This window comes from Botryllus schlosseri, chromosome 16 (genome assembly GCF_051294905.1).
Source record: "Botryllus schlosseri isolate E-star chromosome 16, Bs_hap1, whole genome shotgun sequence".
Taxonomy (NCBI): Eukaryota; Metazoa; Chordata; class Ascidiacea; order Stolidobranchia; family Styelidae; genus Botryllus; species Botryllus schlosseri.
Window position 1 is genome coordinate 13476149 of NC_137251.1, and position 22056 is coordinate 13498204.

The 22056-nt window shown below is 41.3% G+C and overlaps 3 protein-coding genes across 3 annotated transcripts in view; 2 read left to right on the top strand and 1 right to left on the bottom strand.

Moving 5' to 3' along the window:
* LOC145458300 (adenine phosphoribosyltransferase-like) overlaps positions 1–22056 on the top strand; it is a 171167-nt gene that overhangs the window by 139161 nt on the left and 9950 nt on the right. The gene's annotated exons all lie outside the window — the stretch shown is intronic.
* LOC145458782 (uncharacterized) lies at positions 1879–6420 on the top strand. Its single transcript, XM_080337264.1, has 2 exons — positions 1879–2373; positions 3946–6420. Exon 2 carries the CDS (start codon positions 4182–4184, stop codon positions 5154–5156), a length of 975 nt encoding a protein of 324 aa, XP_080193390.1. The 5' UTR covers positions 1879–2373; positions 3946–4181; the 3' UTR covers positions 5157–6420.
* LOC145458783 (uncharacterized) lies at positions 8595–10594 on the bottom strand. The gene is made up of 3 exons (XM_080337265.1): positions 10451–10594; positions 9414–9650; positions 8595–8745 (listed from the first exon to the last, which is right to left on the bottom strand). Exons 1-3 carry the CDS (start codon positions 10511–10513, stop codon positions 8719–8721), a joined length of 327 nt encoding a protein of 108 aa, XP_080193391.1. The 5' UTR covers positions 10514–10594; the 3' UTR covers positions 8595–8718.

Genomic DNA, 22056 nt, shown 5'->3' on the forward strand with positions numbered 1-22056 from the left:
TATGTCTTCCAACTGTGCAGTGCGCAATAAGGCCCTGGTCGCGCGCAGCGCGAAATTTTGTTGCAAGATAACGACTGAATTAGGCTATAGCTATATATATCAATAAATATATCGCTAACATACATTGGGGGTCACATCTGTATACCACTGGGCTCATTTGGCAAGGACAGGATTATTCGACGTTTAGACATAGCAAAATCGACGGTATCAGTGAACATGCCTCTATCATTTTGTGCAAATGTTTTGTCGACGATCTCGCTGCGAGTGCACAAGCGAAGCCGTATCTCCTAATTGCGAATATAGTTAGACTCAATTCTGTGAATAATATGTAGTTATAATTTTCAAAAAGGGGCTCAAATACTGAATGCAAGAAATCTAGTGACCATGAATCATACGAAGTACCGAGAAAAATTTCAAGTCAAATAAATCTGCTATGAAATATTCTACTTCATGGTCATATACGAAGATCTGGGATAAATGTGGCTGACCCCTGGTTACGTCAATGCCTCAGAACTGTTGTTTTAGTCATCATCAAATTTCTCGGTCATGCTAATCAAATTTTGGTTGGCCTTGCAATTGTACCTGATGTCATAAATAATTTCGAGAATTACCTCGCAGGCCACACCTAACCTAGGGTTACCATATTTTTGGAAATCAAATTCCGGAGGCTCGTTAGCGCCCACTAGCGGATTTCAAAATGAGGTATGAGCACATTGTGGATGAATATGACGTCACACCAGCAAAGCTTTGTCTATCGACTAGAGATGGTCACGATCCGGTTTAGGAGTATGTGGTTGTGTGTTGTATGTTGTAACCAGGGCCGAAGCCACATTTATTCTTCCTCTCCTGCCCGAATAAACACTGATCTTGAGCCCATCGTAATCGATGCAAATTCTGGAGCTTACTATGTGCATCTGGTTTCTATGTGCATCTGGTCGTTAAATGATCTGAATGAATTAGGACAATAATATTGGTTCTTCCATATATTACTATATAATTTGATCCCCTCTCTGCACACATGATCGGAGTTAGCGGTAGAGCTGGTGGAGGATGAGGACTTTGAAAATACAAGGAGCGTAATTGTACACTGTTAAGTCATGTCCAAACGGCCTAAACCCACTCTATGAATATACCGTTATCTTGTAATTGCGATAACAATTAGACTCAATTCTGTAACTGAATTTTATTTTTATTCATTTTCGATCGCAGTTTTGTGAAGGTGGTAGTCCCTGTATTAAAAGCAATATATGTGATACTAAATCGTGCGAAGCGCGAAGAAAAATTTTATGTAGCATAAATCTGCCCAAAATAATATTGTTCATGTTGATTTGGGGAAAACTTTTGAGCTTACGTCTAAATTCCGGACATTTAGGCATATTTTAGAAATTCCTCCCGGACGCAGTTTTAACAGTGAAATTCCAGACATGTCCGGGAAATTCCGGACGTATGGCAACCCTAACCTAACCTTCTCGTGTGCCAAATTTGGCCTGCGTGCCACGGGCTGGCCGCAGCTGATCTGTATGGTTAATAATAACAGTGATTGGTGGTACATAAAAATTATATTGAAAATTCTTTGAAAGCAAATGTTTTCATGATAGAGAAGTTGGAGTCGGAGTCGGAGTCGAAATCATGGTCATTCTCACAAACTCCGACTCCGACTCCAGTCAGTATTTTCACACCGACTCCGACTCCGACTCCGACTCCAGCTATTACAGTTTTCACGACTCCGACTCCGACTCCGACTCCATCAAGCGAAAATTACCCCGACTCCGACTCCGACTCCACCGACTCCGACTCCGACTCCACAGCCCTGATGGTAAGCCTACGCAAAGGCCCCAAAGACCCACAGGTCGATTCTCCTTACTAGCGGCGATTCACCAGAGTGTTTACGTCATATCTTATTCTGCAGTGTTGACCGTGTCACTGGTTAGCATCTTTTGTGAAGTTATCCGTTTAAAACGGCTGTGTAGGGATGGGAAATATACCTGTTATTATTACTGTACTGAAATGCAGTCCTACAAATGCCAGATTTATCTTGGTTTTACCATGCACAAACAGTCTATAGTGTTCATGGGAAACATGTATTGGTTGCACGTTTGTTATGAATCGTATACCGAAGAAGGAAGCACAATCGTGTTGCGAGTCGAGAACAGATATGCAGATATTTTCAGCTGGTGTTAGTAAATGTTACTGAAATATGTTATGTCAGTAATCTTTGCCTCAATTTTAGTGTTACTGTAGGATACCGAGTTATCTAATTTGATGTTAGACTAGAATCTGGTTGAAGAAGAACGTCTGAAACGTTGGAAAAGGTTGTGCTGGACCCACCAATAACAAGATCGAAGTCTGCTCATTATTTGGTCGGATACTTGTGTGAGTGTATTATTCACTCCAAGTTACCTACTCTACGCCAGGTTATACAGTATTTGCTGTATCGGAAAGAGGAATGCCCTACAACTACCAAAATTCAGGAAAGTCTTCTTCTAACCATTGAGGAGGTTGTCAAAATATGGAATATGGCAGGAATAATACCCATTCAGCAAATGCACCACATGCCAGGTGGATGGAGACTATTCAATATTCTCAGAATATGTTCATGTGGGCTGATCAGATGCAATACTCGTCAAGTTTCGTTACTCAACTGAAACGCAAGAACTTGTTTCTAAGCTTATTCTATGTTCCTACTTCGCTGGACTGCAGCGTTGGGTAACGACTTGCAGTTCATTCAGGAGATACGCGGTTATACAACTAGCGATAAAGATGTTGCCGAATCTTCTCTCAATAATTTGAAGAACCATCTATGGTAGATTGTGGAAGAAACTGCGCTTTATGCCCTATTCTCAGAAACATAAGGTTACGATACCAGAAAAAGCATTGTAAGCCGCCTACTGAAAGTTGTAAAACCGCAATCTTATCGACACAGGCCACCCATTCTCTCATCAGAAAGGACTATAGAGAGGAACACCACTTTGGCTGATTTAGTGGGCCTTCAGTCATGGCATTTGTTCAACTAATTTGAGTATTCTGGAGAATGGTTGAATCAGCCTGTGAAACAATGGCCTCAGTTTTAAGCATACAATGAAATGAGCTATTTTGCAAGTAATGTCACAGTCGTCAATGAGGCTGGTGAACGTGGAGTTCAACTCACGCCGACTTTGCTTCGATCATCAGAGATGATGAACTCCAAAAGGAAAATCTGCTGCAAGTTGTTGAGCAGAAGTATCACAACTTCAATAAATCCGCACTGAAATCCTTATAAGCCCGCCTGAGATTAGAGCCTGTCGTTATTCATGTTTCTTGCTGTACATTTATTATGGCTTCCATGTGCCATCAACCAGAGATTGTTGCTTGGCTGACCATGCCGAGCGTAGAGCTTGATACCGGTATGTCATTCAACATGTCGATATGTTCAATCTGTTGAAAGATATCAAACACATCAGCAGTTTCTGCGTCTTTGGGTGACTTCGGAATGTACGCACGACTCAACGTATCCGCCACAAATAATTGTGATCCAGGCTTGTATATCACCTCGAAGTCATACTTTTGGCGCTGAAGCAACATGCGCTGTAATCGTTTTGGTGCATTAACCAGACTTTTCTTTGTGATCACTTCCAGAGGTTTGTGATCGCTTTCTACTGTTACAAATCTGCCATAGACATATAACTCAAGTTTTTCCATGGCAAAGAGAATAGCAAGCAATTCTTTTTCGATTTGCGCATAGTTGCACTCCGTTGTTGTCAACGCCCGTGAAGCATAGGCAACAGGGTGAGAGTTTTGCAATACACAGCATCCTAGCCCCTTTGAACTGGCATCACATTGCAGTACCATAGGTGCGTTTTTGTCGAAGTATTGTAAAACTGGCGCGTTGATCAAGGTTTGTTTTATTTTCTCAAAGCATGTCCCATGTAGGATTGGATCCCATATGAACGCGTTGTCTTTTTTTAGGAGTTCGCGGATGGGAGCGGTTATATCTGAAAGCTTAGGAGCAAAACGCTGCAGAAAATTTGTCATCGCTAAAATTCTCTGGACGCCCTGCTTATCCGTTGGAGGATGAGCTTCTCAGAGACAAAATTGTGTGTGGCATATCCGATGTTGTGCTGAGAAGAAAACTACAAGAGACAGGACTGACATTGGACTCCTGTATTTCGAGCTGCAGATTGTTTGAGTCAACTGCTCTGCAAATGGAAAAAATGACTCTATCGTCAGATGGCGTTGCAATTCATGCGATACAAAATAAGTACAAGCAAAGGAAATGGCCAGCTGCTGAAAGCGACTCTAAAATGGATCGAGGATATGATGGTAGTACACCTCAATCGGAAGAGCACCCCAAACTCTGCAAGTTTTGTAGAAAGGTGCATGTTTTTGGTCGGCGATATTGCCCGGCTAACGGCAAAACTTGTTCACGCTGTAACGGAAAAGACCATTTTGCCGTGGCATGTCAGGCAACTGTGATGATGATATCAGCTGATCGCATTGAGTCGGATGAAGAAGAGGATGACGAAGTTCTTTCGTTTGAACATGTGAGTGCTACGGAGGAATCCTATGTTAAGAAAATATTTGCTCTGTTATACCTGGTTAACATGTATGTAAAATTCCAAATTGATTGTGGCGCAACCGTAAATGTTCTTTCATGGCGAGATTACTTGAATGTAACTGGTGACACAAAAATGCTCAACTTGAAACCTACTTCTATGAGACTGGTTGTATATAATAAGGAAGTGATAAGGCCTCTCGGAATAACAACGTTGGAAATCACCAATAAAAAGAATGATGAAAACTACTTGCTAGAATTTGTAGTGGTTGAGAAGCCGAACACTTCCATCATTGGTTCCGCCGATGCTCAAAGGATGAAACTAATTACGATCAATTTTGAAAACATAATGATCGAGGAACCTTCAGTACAAGCTCTTACAGCGAAGGATCCTGAATTCGCCAATTTTGCTACACTGGAGTTTGATCAAATATGTGAACAATTTTCGGATGTTTTCAATGGTACGCGAAAGCTAGAGGGTAAACTTCATCTGGAAATTGATGACACTATCAATCCTGTGCAGATGCCTGTTCGCAAAATACCCCTGGCACCTGAAGCACAAGTGAAGAAGAAAATTGAGTCGTGCGTACATTCCGAAGTCACCCAAAGACGCAGAAACTGCTGATGTGTTTGATATCTTTCAACAGATTGAACATATCGACATGTTGAATGACATACCGGTATCAAGCTCCACGCTCGGCATGGTCAGCCAAGCAACAATCTCTGATTCTGTCATGAACACGTTAATCTCTTTTATAAAACATGGGTGGCCGAATGAAGCAAAGCTGGTACCCCAATCAATTCGAAATTTCTACTGTTTTAAAGAGGAGTTGACATTTCAGGATCAAATCGTTCTGAAGGGTGATCGTATTGTCATACCGTCGTCCATAAAAGGCACTATTCTCAAGCGACTTCATGCCAGTCATGTTGGAATTCAAGGTTGTGTACGCCGGGCTCGTGAATGTTTGTATTGGCCCAACATGGTTAACGATATTACGGACTTCGTATCAAGCTGTCCCACATGTGGCTTACACCAACCCAACCAACAGAAGGAAAGTCTGATTTCACATCCGGTACCAGGACGTCCTTGGCAAATAATCAGTAGCGATTTATGTGAATTTGACGGACAACATTATTTGATTACAGTTGATCACTACTCGGATTATTTTGAGGTAGATCGACTGACCTCACAGACTTCTACAGCAGTTATTCGCCGCTTAAAATCACATATGGCACGTCATGGAATCTGCGAGAAATTGATTACTGACAATGGTCCATGCTATGCTGCTCATGACTTCGAGGCATTTGCAAAGGAATATGAGTTAGAACATGTGACCAGCTCTCCAGGACACAGCCAATCGAATGGAAAGGCGGAATCAGCTGTCAAAATCTTCAAATCGTTACTTCGTAAAGCGACAACTGACAAAAAAGACATAAATATTGTACTGTTGGATTGGAGGAACACTCCAGGCGAGACTGTTCCTGGCTCTCCAGCACAGAGGCTATTTGGAAGACGCACCAAGACCTTGTTGCCAATAGCAACTAAACTGCTTGAGCCGAAAATTGTTTCTGATGTCATTCCATCGCTTATGGATCGGAAAAGAAAACAGGCAAAGTATTACAATCGTGGTGCAAAAGACCTCGCCCTGTTGAGTCCTGGTCAACAGGTTCGATTCAAAAGGACAGAAACAATTCACTTTTTGTTTTCATGCTTACCTAATTCTCAACATGTTCTTCAATGATAATAACTTCTGTTTCATCTTTCACAATTGTCTTAAGTCACGTAAATGGTCGGCCTGCTATGTGTGGATTTGTTTGTTTACTTATTCTGCTTTTCAAGTTTGATAATGCAAATTTCCTTACAATAAATTGATCAGGTTTCAGAAACATAGTCTGTGCCAGATATTTGTTTTTTTTATGTGAACTCAGTTGTAAGAACATACCATAGTGGGTGACGACGATGACTAATATGCGTTGAGATTATTGTTTTTCGTAAGAACACTATGGACATTTTCTGACAGAATGACATTGGTAGTTGAGGATCAGGTCTCCCGTTTTGGCACCACGACTCAACTGTCATAATCTTTTGAGAAGAAGCCTAGTATCATGAGCTTGTAGCCAGGCATTCTGGGCGTATGCGCTATGGCAATTTCTTGAACAGGACAGCCCTGAGTTTTTGTGTTCGGTGGGGGGGGGGGGGGAGCATCTTTCTTTCAGACGTATCAAATACTGCAAAACCTGATGTCGAGTAGGTGAATTCGAGCTGCTATACAGGTGACATTACATTTATATACTATACGTCTTTCATCAATATTTACGAAGTAAAAACCAGATGAAAATGACGGTATTCGTTCGTACATACAGCCCGGCTACCTATACCAAATACCTGAAAGGGGGTGGGGTGGGGCACATTTGGCATGTATAGGAATGTAGGTATGTCCAATCGTCAAAAAGATATTTCAACCTGCTATTCCCCACCTCTACTCAGCTGTTTTCTACCGCTAACTCCACAGAAGCTACAACCCGGCAGTGGTGAATCGTCGGTAGTAAGGAAAATTGGCCCATGAATCTTTGGGGGCTTTGCGCGCAAGGAAGATCGCGATGAAAATGACCAAAATCGCTTTTAGAGGTGTTTTTATGCACTAAACTATCATTTGGAATTACGCAAAACAAGTTTCCAAAAAATTGCCCAAATCTGAACAACCCTACTGTATATATATATATATAGCATGCTCGTGGTTATAAACAGAAAGGTTCGCGCTTGGATTTTCACAGGGTGGTAATGACTCGACTCAGGATTTTTGGGTGACTCGAGTCAATTTTCCAAATGCGTAAAATGACTCGACTGGTATCGAGTCAATTTGTGTATTGACTCGACTTGTACTCAAGTCATTGTCCATGACTCGAACCAAGTCGTATGACTCGAGACTAGGACGGCCAAGACAGTAATTTCGAATAATAGTAAAGTCACCACATTATTGGTATTTCGTCTAGCAGTCCTGATACTTCGAAAATAGGGCCAGAAACTGTTAGGACTGAGGAAAACTACGATATTATGAATGCGAGCCATTCTATATCACTCGAGCAGAGTTGAAAAAATTGATAGAACCGGATTGAACTCAACACTAAACAGTGAACACATTGACCTGGACTCGGACTCGAGTCACAACACTATGGCTCGGACTCGACCCTTTACTCACTGACTTGGACTCGGACTTGACTCGAGTCAAAACTACAAAAGTGAGATTGACTTGTCACTCGGAACCTTGTGATTTCTTTGGGTAGTACACGAAATACAGAATCCACTACACCCTTGGGTGACAAGTCGCTCGCAACTCGCGACAAAGTTGAAAATTTTCAACTTTGTCGCGGAGTTGCGCAACCCTGTCGCAGACGGCATGTTGCGAGTTGCCGGCAACTCAGGTCTGCATTGCCCTGTCGCAGACAGGCGCGATTTTCTCGTTTTATCGGGTCGCGAGCTCAGTGTGCACTGTGCAGCAGTGTGGCATTTCTTCAAGGGGCGGATAACTTTTCCCTGTGGGTGGCATTTGTGCTTTGGGAATCAGATTACCGGGACAACACTATTCGGCGTCGGCCATTTAGGCGCATATGCGCAATGAACAATTGAGTATATAGATATCGCATGTTGGTCCGGTATGCGACGGTCATTCCTTTTTGACCAGCATTTCTCGCTCTCGATCTTCGAGGGTCGCATGTACTCCGAAACTTCATATCAATAATATGTTTTTGTGCATCGTGGCGCGGTAATGGCCGGTAAATGCCAATTCTAGAAATTATGCGTATTTTTTCGAGAAGCGCGAAGAACTTTTTCAATTTGAATACATCGCCTTAAAAATTCTTCATAATTTATGTTGATTTGGGTATTAATTCCCCCCTCCAATTGGTGGTTTCGGGTGCGGTAGTTACGGCGCTGCATACGGTAAACCAACTTTTCGTATGTCCGGGAGCTATCGCACGCATTATAGCCATTGGTCGACATTGTAGTGCTGTATGATTTCGATGTCGACAAACCTTATCCGCTGCTGATAAAACCCTCAATAGGTAATGTCATAAAGATCTATATTTCTGATGACCGATTATTATATGCGAACAGTAAAAGTGTGACGAAGAATTGAAGATCATGTGGAGCGCTTTTGGTTCCGGCATTTCGTATTTACGGAGTATCCTCAATCAAGACTTCCTGGAGCGGTCGTCTGTATAAGAAGAATTCGTATCAGTTGGGAATATATTTAGTACCTTTCGTTCAACGAAAAACGTGGACTTTCGGACGTTGATCATGGCATGGTGTACAATGTTCTGTATACAATAGATATCAAGTACCAGCAATTCCTGATGCTAAATCCATTTCTTCCCGCCTATGGTTTGCGTAAATATGCCCCATGTCCTCATAAACGGAACCATCTTCCATATACCACACATTCAAAAACAATTATTCCGTCACCTCTTCTCCGTTCAGTGACCCCTCACCTTAACCCCTATTTGAATTGTTTTTATATTAGGCTGAGTTGAAATCGTATAGTCAACCCAGGGATATAGTTTCTAGATATCCCTGAGTCAACCACAATCGAATTCCTACATAGCAAACAGGCCTAGCTCCAGACATATCGTCGGTTTAGTACGTGTTGATTAAAGACGGTCATCACTGTGCATGAAAATGCAGATCGACAGATGGATAATTGGATATATTTCCATCACGTTGTCAGGACGAGATAGAATAGGGAGAGGGAAGCAAATGATTTTATTTTCAATCATCGGGGCGTCAAAAGAAACGATATCGGCTGACGAATCATTGCCCAACATCCCCTATCCTGTAAAAATGACTTCTTTCACTAAAATAGCTGCACCGTTTAGTACTTATTACCTGAAGTTTTGCTTCAGCCGCTTCGATGCATTCAGTTTTATTCATGCACGTCGTGTCGAAGTCGCTTTTCTGCATGAATCCCTCTTCACATTCGCAGAACAAGCCGACGAGGCACTCGGTCGTGCATGCTTCCGTTTCATGCTTTACGATAGCGAGATTTATATCGTCGCAAGTACCTTCGCACGGCCTGCAGTCCTGCTCTCTGCGATCATCTGGGCAGGTGAGCGAGCCGCGGATCTGATAAGAATGGAGAAGATGCATTGCGGCACAGCCATAAAAAAACACGATTTGATGACTGTTGTAAAGTGGACAGTATTTTGTATTGATGAAATCACGATACTCCATATAAAGGTAGTACAGGTGAACACTGAACATGTATAAGTAACAATTGAAGAACATTAATAGTATTCTATGAATACCATTCGCACGTTCTAAACCGGAAATCTCAAAGGGCAATAATCCCTCCTTTCGAGTCGAGTCAAGTAGCCTATTCGAGTATACCACCTAACATAATAACAACTAATAATTTGTAAAGTTCAAATATAGGTGTCTTTTTTCAGCTACAAGGAAAATGATGCAGTTTCACGTTATCCAAACTATTTTTATATTTATGACCCAGAACGTGTTGATAGCGGTTTGTGGCCATTGTGAGCGTGGATTCCACATCAATGTCGTACCGTGAATGTATCGCAATGCGCAACATGTTTTTCGGTGCTAATTGCTGAGTTACGTCCAACCGCGAGGCTTCAACGGTGGGAGGAAAGTATCGGAACTAAATTAACTAATAAAATATTGCTCTTAGTGCAAAGGTGTATACTGTATACTGTATACTGTATGCTTTCGTTACTCGAAAAAAATCGACTCTGAACTCGACTCAAGTCGTTACAATTGATACGCGACTTGGATTCGAGTTCTCGCTCCATCAAAAAGATTTAGATCGTTACAACAGGGCGCATTATGGTGACTCGAATCAGTCAAATCCCTCCCATACCTCAGGACTGACATATTGCCGGACCGTCAAAATATAACATACTTACTAGTAAGATTAGAATGCCGCACATCATGGATAAATGAAACACGTTGAAGTTTTGAGATACCATGTTTCTCCTCTTGTTATATTCCGACAGATATCATTTAAGCGACTGAAAGTGTTGAAATGGTACCGAGACATTTATGAGGGCTTTATATAGATAGCGTTTTCAACGGACATGTATTATTTCAGAATTCAATATTCTTTAGCGTCTAATAGAAAACCGAATTGCGTTTTGTAAATGAATACCAACGACGCGATACGGAATCAAAAAACCTGGTCAGCATTTCTATCATTGAACAATAAAATCTGTAGGCTTATCACTCAACAGATCTGAGCTCCAGAGTATAGGTGTTAGGTTTTCGGTTTTGACATCTTGTTTACAGCATGTGTGAGAGTCAAACGAAGACACTCTTCTTTAGCAATACTGTTATTTCCCCTAGTTACAGGCAAGCCCGCAGCAGTGACGACGAGGTCGATCGAGTTTGCTGAGAATCTGGGATGGTTCGTGTGTTTGAAATGCATAAGCGATGGTTCAACGCTTCAAATGTAGAAATTATTGGTTATCAAACTTGGTCAGTGCGTGCGCAGTTTACGAACAACGAAACGAGACTTCTAGCTTCTCTAGCAATATTTTGCTTCTTCGGAATATCCACGCGGGCCGTCGCCCTAATTTAGCTTTAACTAGCCTATATCCTGACAATGACAGCATCTTAATGATCAGAATTATTTATTATACACCGAAATCTAAATTAAACAATCGCATGTGAACTGATTGTAGCCACTAGCCATCGACCATTCGTTGACTTCTGATGGTTGTATATCAGAGATGGTCTTACTTAAGTCATGTGCGCAATTGCACAATGCACAACGTATTACAGTTCAAGAGGGTATGCAGTGCGCTTGGGCGGCCTACATGACAAGAGCTGCAGCATCACCGCATCTATAGCCCAAGCATACGCCAGTAGCCCAGTACGCCCTTCATTCACGGTATCAAGAAATGGGGATATGTACCCGATGATGCTTTATGGGCAGTACAGAAAAGCAAAAATAAAACGTTGTACTTTAGGATCCTCTATAATTGTATGAAGTCGTCATATCGACTCCATTTGACACTATATAATCCCATTGACAACAGATCGGCACTTCGGCAGTTTGTAATTTCTGCTCTGTCAGCTCCTTCTATGTGACGCGACAACAATGAAACTCCCATTTATCGTTGTTTCGGGCGTCACAACGTTACTAGTTACGACTATTGCGAGCCTTATTAACACCACAACTACAAGGAATTTACCACGTAACGGACAAAAGTGATCATCTTGCATCACTATAGCTGTTGCCATGTCGAGCAACGGTATCTCCTTCCCTAACAGTGCAAAGCAGGGGTCGGCAACCTTTATCATACAGAGATCCATTTGAACCCATTCAGATCACATAAAAGATAACCAACTGAGAGCCGCAAGCTCTGTTTCATTCGTGAGATGACGATCAGCCCTCAGTATATATACGTTTTCCAAAGTAATGACATATGATGTAGGATTACCATATTTTGAGATCCGAAAAAAGAGGACGCTTTTCAAGAAAGGTCGTGATTTTGAATAAAAGAAAAGTCTTCACTTCTGCTCAACTCCCGAATTAAGAGGATTTGTCCACATTTTTCAATAAGTTGAAAATGTCCTCGGGAAACGGGATTTTGGGAATTTGTCCTCCTTTTCTAGAAAAAGTAATAAAATGTAATCACAAACTCGAACCCGAAGCGACAAACATAGGATTTTCGTAAAAAATCGGGTAAAATTTGGAGTTGTGTCCAAGTGATCACCTTATTTTAGGCAACACCTCATATGCTATCGTAAGAAAATGGTTAAAAGAGGACATATGGTAAGGTAACCACTGTTCCCTCTAAGCGGCGTGCGTGCGCAATTGCGCAGTGACGACACGGTCTCTGTGCAGTGCGCACAGAAAATCTAAGCTGCGCAGAAGAAAGTCGAAGTGATGACATTTTTTTTCAATAGTTACGCACTGTTGTCCAGGGGACCGCGCAGTGAGTTAGTGAATGCACGCAGACTCGTAAAAATATGAGGGAATATTGAGGGTTGCATTTAAAACAAACATGTTTAAAACAAGGCCCTAATTGAAAACATGTTTATATTGTTTTTATTTAAACCATGACGTAACGAATATTCAATTGTGACGTCATAGTGGATTGATAGTTGAAAATATAGGCTAAAGATAGATCTTCTTGACGAAATATCTGTACTATTGCTGTTGAACCGACTATATTTTGGGGGTTCCAACCAGCCCATATCGATATACGGCGGCTATATCGGGTGTTAATTGTCCGTAGGCTCATACAACATGTTTTTTGGAAAGTATTACGCAATTATGGCATAATCTTACGAATAACACATATTTTAAAAGGCCTTCGTTTAAAACACTGTTTAAAACATGTTTTAAACAAAGTGTTTTAAAACGCCGTTTGTTTTGAAAACAACTCTTATAGGTAACCCGACTATGTAAAATCACAGACTGAACCATAGATTCCCAAGTTCGCATAGCGATCAGCCATCTCATCCGAGGAAACTATTATAAGTACATAACCACTTTCAAACTTATACGGGATCATAGCCTACAGCAGGGGTAAGCAATTATAGCTGCCCACAGGGAAAATGAAAAGCATAAAATACGTTGGCGGGCCAAGTCTGCGGCGTGTTAATTGTATTTTTAAATTGGAAGTAAATATCATTGTTAAACATGCTGTTCAGTGGATATATTGGTACTAGGCCAGTGGTTCTCAATCGGGGGTCCACGAAGCATTTTTTAGAGGGTCCGCGGAACCTCCAAATTTGTAAAATGATTGATAACTGAGTTTGTATATTTATTTTTAATTAGGGTAAGCATGAGACAGTCTCGCTTCGTAATTTCTAAACCTTTAGGACTCGCAGCATTAAAATGGTCATCTGAGATGAAATATCCGTCTGTAAAAATTCATTTTAATTTTCAATTTGCCAATAGCTTGCCGATGCAAACATATTGCTGTTTAGAGATGTTTTGTTGGGGTTTGTAGAAAATATGAAATGTTGGAGATAGCAAGCGGTCAAACAGGGTGACTTCGAAATGTTTGCAAAACATTTGGATTTGGAGTTGTCAGTCTCAGCATGTTAGTAAACAATGGCTTGAAATAGAAATTCCTACTTTGTTCCTACTCTGTCCCAATAAAGGGAGTCAAACTTCGCCACGAAATCCATTTAACCCAGTGATAAAACTACCAAATAATTTCAATATGAGATGCTAGATAGAAATGACTATAGGCTGGGCGTGATATGTCCATTAAAAACACACAATAAAGGCTGTCATCGGAAGCGTTACGCATTAATATTACATTCGCCGCCACCTATCTTTGTGGAAAGGATTTTCGGCACTCGTTCATATCAAATCGAAGAGTCGGATTTTCAAGACAATAAATACAGCTGCAAAATTTGCTTCGAAATGATAAAAGTCAACTCATTTTCTACATATAGTGTGATGTTAATTTCAAGAAAAGTCATTTTGTGGCTGCTTATCACTAGCCTACAATTAATACTTGCACAAGATAGATGACGGTTGCACGATAGTTTAGCTAATTTTAAACGAAAACTTGAGGGGCTCCGCGTAGGACCGTGACGGTCCAAAAGGGATCCGCTAAGACAAAAAGGTTGAGAACCACTTGCATCACTATAGCTGTTGCCATGTCGAGCAACGGTATCTCCTTCCCTAACAGTGCAAAGCAGGGGTCGGCAACCGTTATCATACAGAGATCCATTTGAACCCATTCAGATCACATAAAAGATAACCAACTGAGAGCCGCAAGCTCTGTTTCATTCGTGAGATGACGATCAGCCCTCAGTATATATACGTTTTCCAAAGTAATGACATATGATGTAGGATTACCATATTTTGAGATCCGAAAAAAGAGGACGCTTTTCAAGAAAGGTCGTGATTTTGAATAAAAGAAAAGTCTTCACTTCTGCTCAACTCCCGAATTAAGAGGATTTGTCCACATTTTTCAATAAGTTGAAAATGTCCTCGGGAAACGGGATTTTGGGAATTTGTCCTCCTTTTCTAGAAAAAGTAATAAAATGTAATCACAAACTCGAACCCGAAGCGACAAACATAGGATTTTCGTAAAAAATCGGGTAAAATTTGGAGTTGTGTCCAAGTGATCACCTTATTTTAGGCAACACCTCATATGCTATCGTAAGAAAATGGTTAAAAGAGGACATATGGTAAGGTAACCACTGTTCCCTCTAAGCGGCGTGCGTGCGCAATTGCGCAGTGACGACACGGTCTCTGTGCAGTGCGCACAGAAAATCTAAGCTGCGCAGAAGAAAGTCGAAGTGATGACATTTTTTTTCAATAGTTACGCACTGTTGTCCAGGGGACCGCGCAGTGAGTTAGTGAATGCACGCAGACTCGTAAAAATATGAGGGAATATTGAGGGTTGCATTTAAAACAAACATGTTTAAAACAAGGCCCTAATTGAAAACATGTTTATATTGTTTTTATTTAAACCATGACGTAACGAATATTCAATTGTGACGTCATAGTGGATTGATAGTTGAAAATATAGGCTAAAGATAGATCTTCTTGACGAAATATCTGTACTATTGCTGTTGAACCGACTATATTTTGGGGGTTCCAACCAGCCCATATCGATATACGGCGGCTATATCGGGTGTTAATTGTCCGTAGGCTCATACAACATGTTTTTTGGAAAGTATTACGCAATTATGGCATAATCTTACGAATAACACATATTTTAAAAGGCCTTCGTTTAAAACACTGTTTAAAACATGTTTTAAACAAAGTGTTTTAAAACGCCGTTTGTTTTGAAAACAACTCTTATAGGTAACCCGACTATGTAAAATCACAGACTGAACCATAGATTCCCAAGTTCGCATAGCGATCAGCCATCTCATCCGAGGAAACTATTATAAGTACATAACCACTTTCAAACTTATACGGGATCATAGCCTACAGCAGGGGTAAGCAATTATAGCTGCCCACAGGGAAAATGAAAAGCATAAAATACGTTGGCGGGCCAAGTCTGCGGCGTGTTAATTGTATTTTTAAATTGGAAGTAAATATCATTGTTAAACATGCTGTTCAGTGGATATATTGGTACTAGGCCAGTGGTTCTCAATCGGGGGTCCACGAAGCATTTTTTAGAGGGTCCGCGGAACCTCCAAATTTGTAAAATGATTGATAACTGAGTTTGTATATTTATTTTTAATTAGGGTAAGCATGAGACAGTCTCGCTTCGTAATTTCTAAACCTTTAGGACTCGCAGCATTAAAATGGTCGTCTGAGATGAAATATCCGTCTGTAAAAATTCATTTTAATTTTCAATTTGCCAATAGCTTGCCGATGCAAACATATTGCTGTTTAGAGATGTTTTGTTGGGGTTTGTAGAAAATATGAAATGTTGGAGATAGCAAGCGGTCAAACAGGGTGACTTCGAAATGTTTGCAAAACATTTGGATTTGGAGTTGTCAGTCTCAGCATGTTAGTAAACAATGGCTTGAAATAGAAATTCCTACTTTGTTCCTACTCTGTCCCAATAAAGGGAGTCAAACTTCGCACGAAATCCATTTAACCCAGTGATAAAACTACCAAATAATTTCAATATGAGATGCTAGATAGAAATGACTATAGGCTGGGCGTGATATGTCCATTAAAAACACACAATAAAGGCTGTCATCGGAAGCGTTACGCATTAATATTACATTCGCCGCCACCTATCTTTGTGGAAAGGATTTTCGGCACTCGTTCATATCAAATCGAAGAGTCGGATTTTCAAGACAATAAATACAGCTGCAAAATTTGCTTCGAAATGATAAAAGTCAACTCATTTTCTACATATAGTGTGATGTTAATTTCAAGAAAAGTCATTTTGTGGCTGCTTATCACTAGCCTACAATTAATACTTGCACAAGATAGATGACGGTTGCACGATAGTTTAGCTAATTTTAAACGAAAACTTGAGGGGCTCCGCGTAGGACCGTGACGGTCCAAAAGGGGTCCGCTAAGACAAAAAGGTTGAGAACCACTGTATTAGGCAATAAGAAAGTGAAGGTTAATTAACAAACAATAATATTTATTTGCCACCATTATTCAAAACTATTGTAAAAATAATACATTTAAACTTTATTTCTTAACCCACAGACACGTCTTATCGAGACAATGAAATATATTTAGGATATTACAAAGCCTTTCTTGGTCGCTGTCTCCCGAGCAGTGTGCAGCTCGTTGAAATAGCCTCTGTTGTCGATATGGAAACTAACACGTACTTCCAAAATTCGCCGTAATACCGACTTATATGATCGATATACTCCAGGGCGACCTGCTCGCCACAAACTAAAAACACGGATTAACCCTGACTAAACAAATAATTATAGTGCTCCAATTCTTCTTGGAATTCCGGCAGTCCACCCTCACCTTTGTTTTTTGACATGCCCACCCGTTAATTGTTTCATCACGAGCACTGATTTACTTGTTTTCCGAATTAGGGATTTGGAAACGTACTACGTACTGGTAATCAGGACAGATACAGCACTTCGTTAGCCCCCCCCAAAAAATGTTGGCCTTGGGCCTCCGTAGACTGATAGACAAAACTTCAGGGAGCCCATCGTGCTATACGTTTTTACCGCTACTTTTCACAAAGATGCGTTGTACTCTCTTTAGTGAGCAAGCTTGTGCGGTAGTCTAACCGCGCGAAGTGCGAAAATCTTCTATGATCGGGTATTGCATAGTTATTGCTTGAAATTTTTATCCTCTCTCTGCTCACGTAATCAGATTTACCTGTAGAGCTGAGTGAGCTAGGTGTCTTGGAGAATGTAGGGTCCGTATAGATCGGATAATAATTAAACATACTCGGGCGGACCCGTTGGTATAATGGCTTCGTTACAAAATGTTATTTTGTGACCTATATCTGCTATACGTCAAAGGATATTGAAATAATAATAATCGTTGAGGTATATTTTCATCCGAACAAGACACACGCAATGTACAATGCGATGTAACGAAAAGATAGGAGACGACGCGCAGTTGCGATCTTTAGACTGACATCCACCTAGGGCCTAAAGTGCCCGATGCCACAGTTCTTTTAGATGTTGATCTTTTCGAAATCGCGGCCCTTTCTGGTACTTTTCATTCTTTTTTGTCGCCGTAAGAACGACGACGGCGGTGAAAGAGGGGCCCACATAAACCTCCGACGGGAATTGAACCAGAGCCACCCGATTAGTAAGCGCTTGTCGTCACCAACGCTATCGCCCAAACGCACTAAACTAAAAGACGCACACGACCTCAAATGGTGTAGCCTTTTTCTTCACTGGCAAATATTTTTTCTCTGTGGTATTGGCATTTATCTTGTGGGTTCAGATTGCCAGGACATGAACAATCAGCGCCAGCCATTTAGGCGCCTATATGGACAATTAAACATATAGTAGTGTTACCATATAGCCTACACTTAACAAAGTTTTCAGAATTACAATACTGGAGTAAAATTCGGAGAAAATGGGGTAAATTTTCCCAAACTGGTGGTTGGTTGACTAAAAAAATAGCCGTCGGAGCGTTACTTCAGTTATGATTTACTGTATCTCAGTGAAATTTTACCCTAAAAACCAAATTTCTCAAAAAAGAGGACAAATTCTCAAAAATAGGACATTTGGGCGTCCTCCGAGGACCCTTTCAAAAAAGATAACAAATCATCTTAAAAGAGGACGTATGGCAGGGGTCACTAACACGCGACCTGATTTGAAATCTCGGAAGAACGCTTAGTAAAGCATTTGGAAATGCTGAAATTGATTTTAGTATTGACATATTGTTGTTGTTATTCAAAGTAAAAGCTATTCTCCTGTGCCCAATGTCACTATTCCCCACTATAGCTGTTACGGCTTCGGCGATCGTAATATCATTCCACAGAGGAATAATTTAATGATATGAATGGGCATATTGCCTTGACGTGCAATGGCCCACCCTGCCCATACCGGAACGCTTAAAAAACGACGTCGGGCTCCCCAAAAGACAAGCTTTACTGGGAGATAGTTTTCCAGCAAGTACAGTGTCTAGCTAACCACAATATCGATTCTTTGGTACAGCGGTGGCGAGTCTGCAGCAGTACAAGAAAAATGATGCGGCCGTCGACACTTATTTTGAATAGAATGTGTTGGTGGCCGTCAATATGCAAATTGAATTCGTCAATTGACTCCCTAATTATTAAGAGGCTTGCATTATTCTTGAAATTTTCTTCGCTCTACGCGCGGTTCAGTGCGAGTTGATTTTCGATATTTATATAGTGTCCTTTGTAATCTGATCCCTAGGGATGGTGTGAACGTGAGGTTCACGTTCGCGTTCTGTGTGTGAACCTCGGAAAATTTGAGGTTCGCGTTCACAACAGAACCTTGGTAGGTTCTGCACTGTGAACCTTTTTCATATATTGCAATTTTCACTTCATTATAATATCTTTGGTTCAAATTTATTGACTTTCAACTGCGGGCCACTCTATGCATGGAGATGACAGCATAAACATTCAACACTAAACGAAAATGCCCTTGACAATCTCAAAAAATATTGTTACAAAAGTTTGCTCGAAATATCCAGCTTTCCGTTTGTACATAAATTTTGTCAGCGAATGATCCTAATTCAACCAATCAATGAGATTGATATCGTCTTCTGATGTAAAAATCTAGCAGGCGTACGGGGTCAATCTTGACTACATATTTATACTCTATCATAAAAACCAAATCCGTGGGACTGGGATGTTGGCTATACTGCTGTATAACTTGTTAATGGGGTAATATCGGTAGCAAGTATAGAAACCCATTTTACACTCTGCGTAATATACATGTGGCAATACTCAGACGCCGAATACATTGTCCGATCAGGTCGAAATTTATGGCAAAGCGACGCAAGATTCTGATTTTATGGGATTATTATATCATTTGATTGCCTCAGTTGATAAATTTGGCGACGTTTAAAACGTCAATATGTATACTTAAGTACTGAGCTATTATGTGGCCCCGAGTCGTCGCTCGGTATCGTGTACAGTAGATTAATATAGGCAATCACCTAAGTGAAATATGGGGTTTAAATTAGCAATATGACGTCACGTGACGTCATAAGGTTCACGTTCGTGTTCATACAGAACCTTTCAAAAAGGTTCACATTCACACGAACCTTAACCTTTCAGAGGTTCACACCATCCCTACTGATCCCCACAGTACAGATGTGAACTGCAGAGGGAAATGACGCGCACCATAAATAAATACCAATTTGTAATCCGTGTTCTCCTCACCACGAAGAAAATTTGTGTCTGGTAGGCCTATGTTTGGGTGAATCCAATATCTTCCCACTATACCGAAAATGCTGATGAGATGTCGAGAAATAACAACATGCAACAAAAGGGACTAAAAACAATTTTCCCACCAAAAGATGCAGCACAGCATTAATAACTTCCCTAAATTTTCGTGGACACCCCCTGCATCAACTCTACCGATGAATTTGATCACATGGACTGAGAAATGGACTGAATATTTATATTCGGATTCGTATGCGTGTATGCCTACACCCCCTTCATCAGCTCCATCGCTTAATCATTCACGTGTGCCAAGAATGGATAAATATAGTTCAGAGTAATATATGAAACTACCCATATTATAGATGAAATAAATCTTCCACATGTAAAAGTTTTTAGCGCCCACGCGACTACTGTTACAATTAAAAACTTCTATACGCAAGGTATACCTCAAGAAATCAGTGATGTCGCAGAACACCACAAGCGCTCTCCGCGGTGTGAAGTTGCCAGTAGCCAATTTAACATGAGAATATGCAGGGCCGAAACAGCACTTCGTCAGCCCCCCGCCTAAAAAACGTTGGTCTTGGCCCCCATAGCGTCAAAAACCAAACAGTAGACCCTCATCACGGTCTACATTTTATAACCGCTACTTTGTCAGCGAAATTTAATATACACGTTGTCAAGATTTCTGCTTATTTACAGCGGCGTTTATTATCCAAAGCACAAGCTCAGCTTTATTCAACGAACCAACAATAATAATAATAAGCATCCGCCTCCAGCATGTGCCATCGCTGTAGCGAGTAGTCTCTCAGTATGGCTCTTATCACTACATCCTCCTCTTTCAGTTTTCGTCATCGTCGATGTAGCGTTTCGGTTTGCGTACAGCTCGGCCGGATCTGGTAGTCTGTATGCTTGTGTTCAAGGCGCTTGAGGATGGTGTGCTGTCTTCTTGTTCTATCGGTATGGATGTGCTTGACGTGTCCACAACGTTTGTCAAGGTTTGTTCCGTGGCACATGTTTCCACATTTCTCAAGTAGGCCCGATTTCTGACAAGCTGTCGTCCTGTTGCCATTTGTACCGTGTATCTTCGGTCACTTTCACGCGATAATATGGTCGCGGGCTTCCAAACTTTATCTTGTTTGTCCAGCACCCGTACATTTTGTCCATGGTGCAGTAGTGGAAGTTCTTTAGTGTGCTGATCGGCGTATTTCTTCTGGTTTTCCACTATCCGGTCAACCTTGTCTCTGTATACCTGAGGTGTTGAGATGATATCGTGAGTAGGCAGCTTCGTTGTGATGCGGCGGCCAAATAGCAGTTCAGCAGGGCTGGGCAGCACATTGTCGAGAGGTGTTGCCCGGACATTGAGTAACGCTGCCTGGATATCTCCTCCAGTCTTGATACATTTCTTGATGATAGGTTTGAGATATCCTATCTGTCTTTCGATGAAGCCATTGGATCTGCTGTGTCGGGGTGAGCTGGTTGTGTGCGTGATGCCCCATTCATCACAGAATTTGTCGTATTGGCTGAGGTAACAAGGTCCACCGTCACTGACTATTTCTTTGACGCTTCCAAATAAGCTCAGGATCCTTTTCGTTTTGTTGACGACGGATTTCGATGTGATCGATCGTAATTCTTGCACGATGGGGTATCTGGAAAAGTAGTCCGAAATGATCAGAAAGTTCCTACCTTTGATCTCGAAAATGTCAGTTCCGAGTTTCACCCAAGGTCTTGGTGGGCGTTCATGCATCTTCATCGGTTGTTTTGTTTGTTCTGGTAGGAGCTCCTGGCATGATTCGCATGACTTGCAGAGTGTTGAAATGTCGTTGTTGATTCCAGGCCAATATACATATTCCCTGGCAAGTCTTCTTGTCTTCTCGATGCCCTGGTGACTCTCATGCAGTTGTTGTAATATATCTGATCGCAGACATGTTGGAACGACTGTCTGATTTCCTTTGAATATGATGCCGTTTTCAAGGGCTAGCTCATCCCTGTAGTTCCAGTACTCTCGTATGTCTGAAGGTACCTCTTGAATCGTGTCGGGCCAACCAATGTGTACGGTTTCGGCAACGGTTTTCAAGATCGGATCTGTGGCAGTTCGCTGTTGTATCTGCGATTGCTTCACACTTGAAAAACACAAGAAGTCAATGGGCATATCACTTATGCAGCTGATAGGTACTGTGTTTGCACTGTGGTCGAGAGTTGCAGTCTCGTCTTTTTGGTTTGGTAGACGCGAGAGTGCATCAGCAAGCACCATGCCGGGTCCAGGTCTGTAGGATACCACA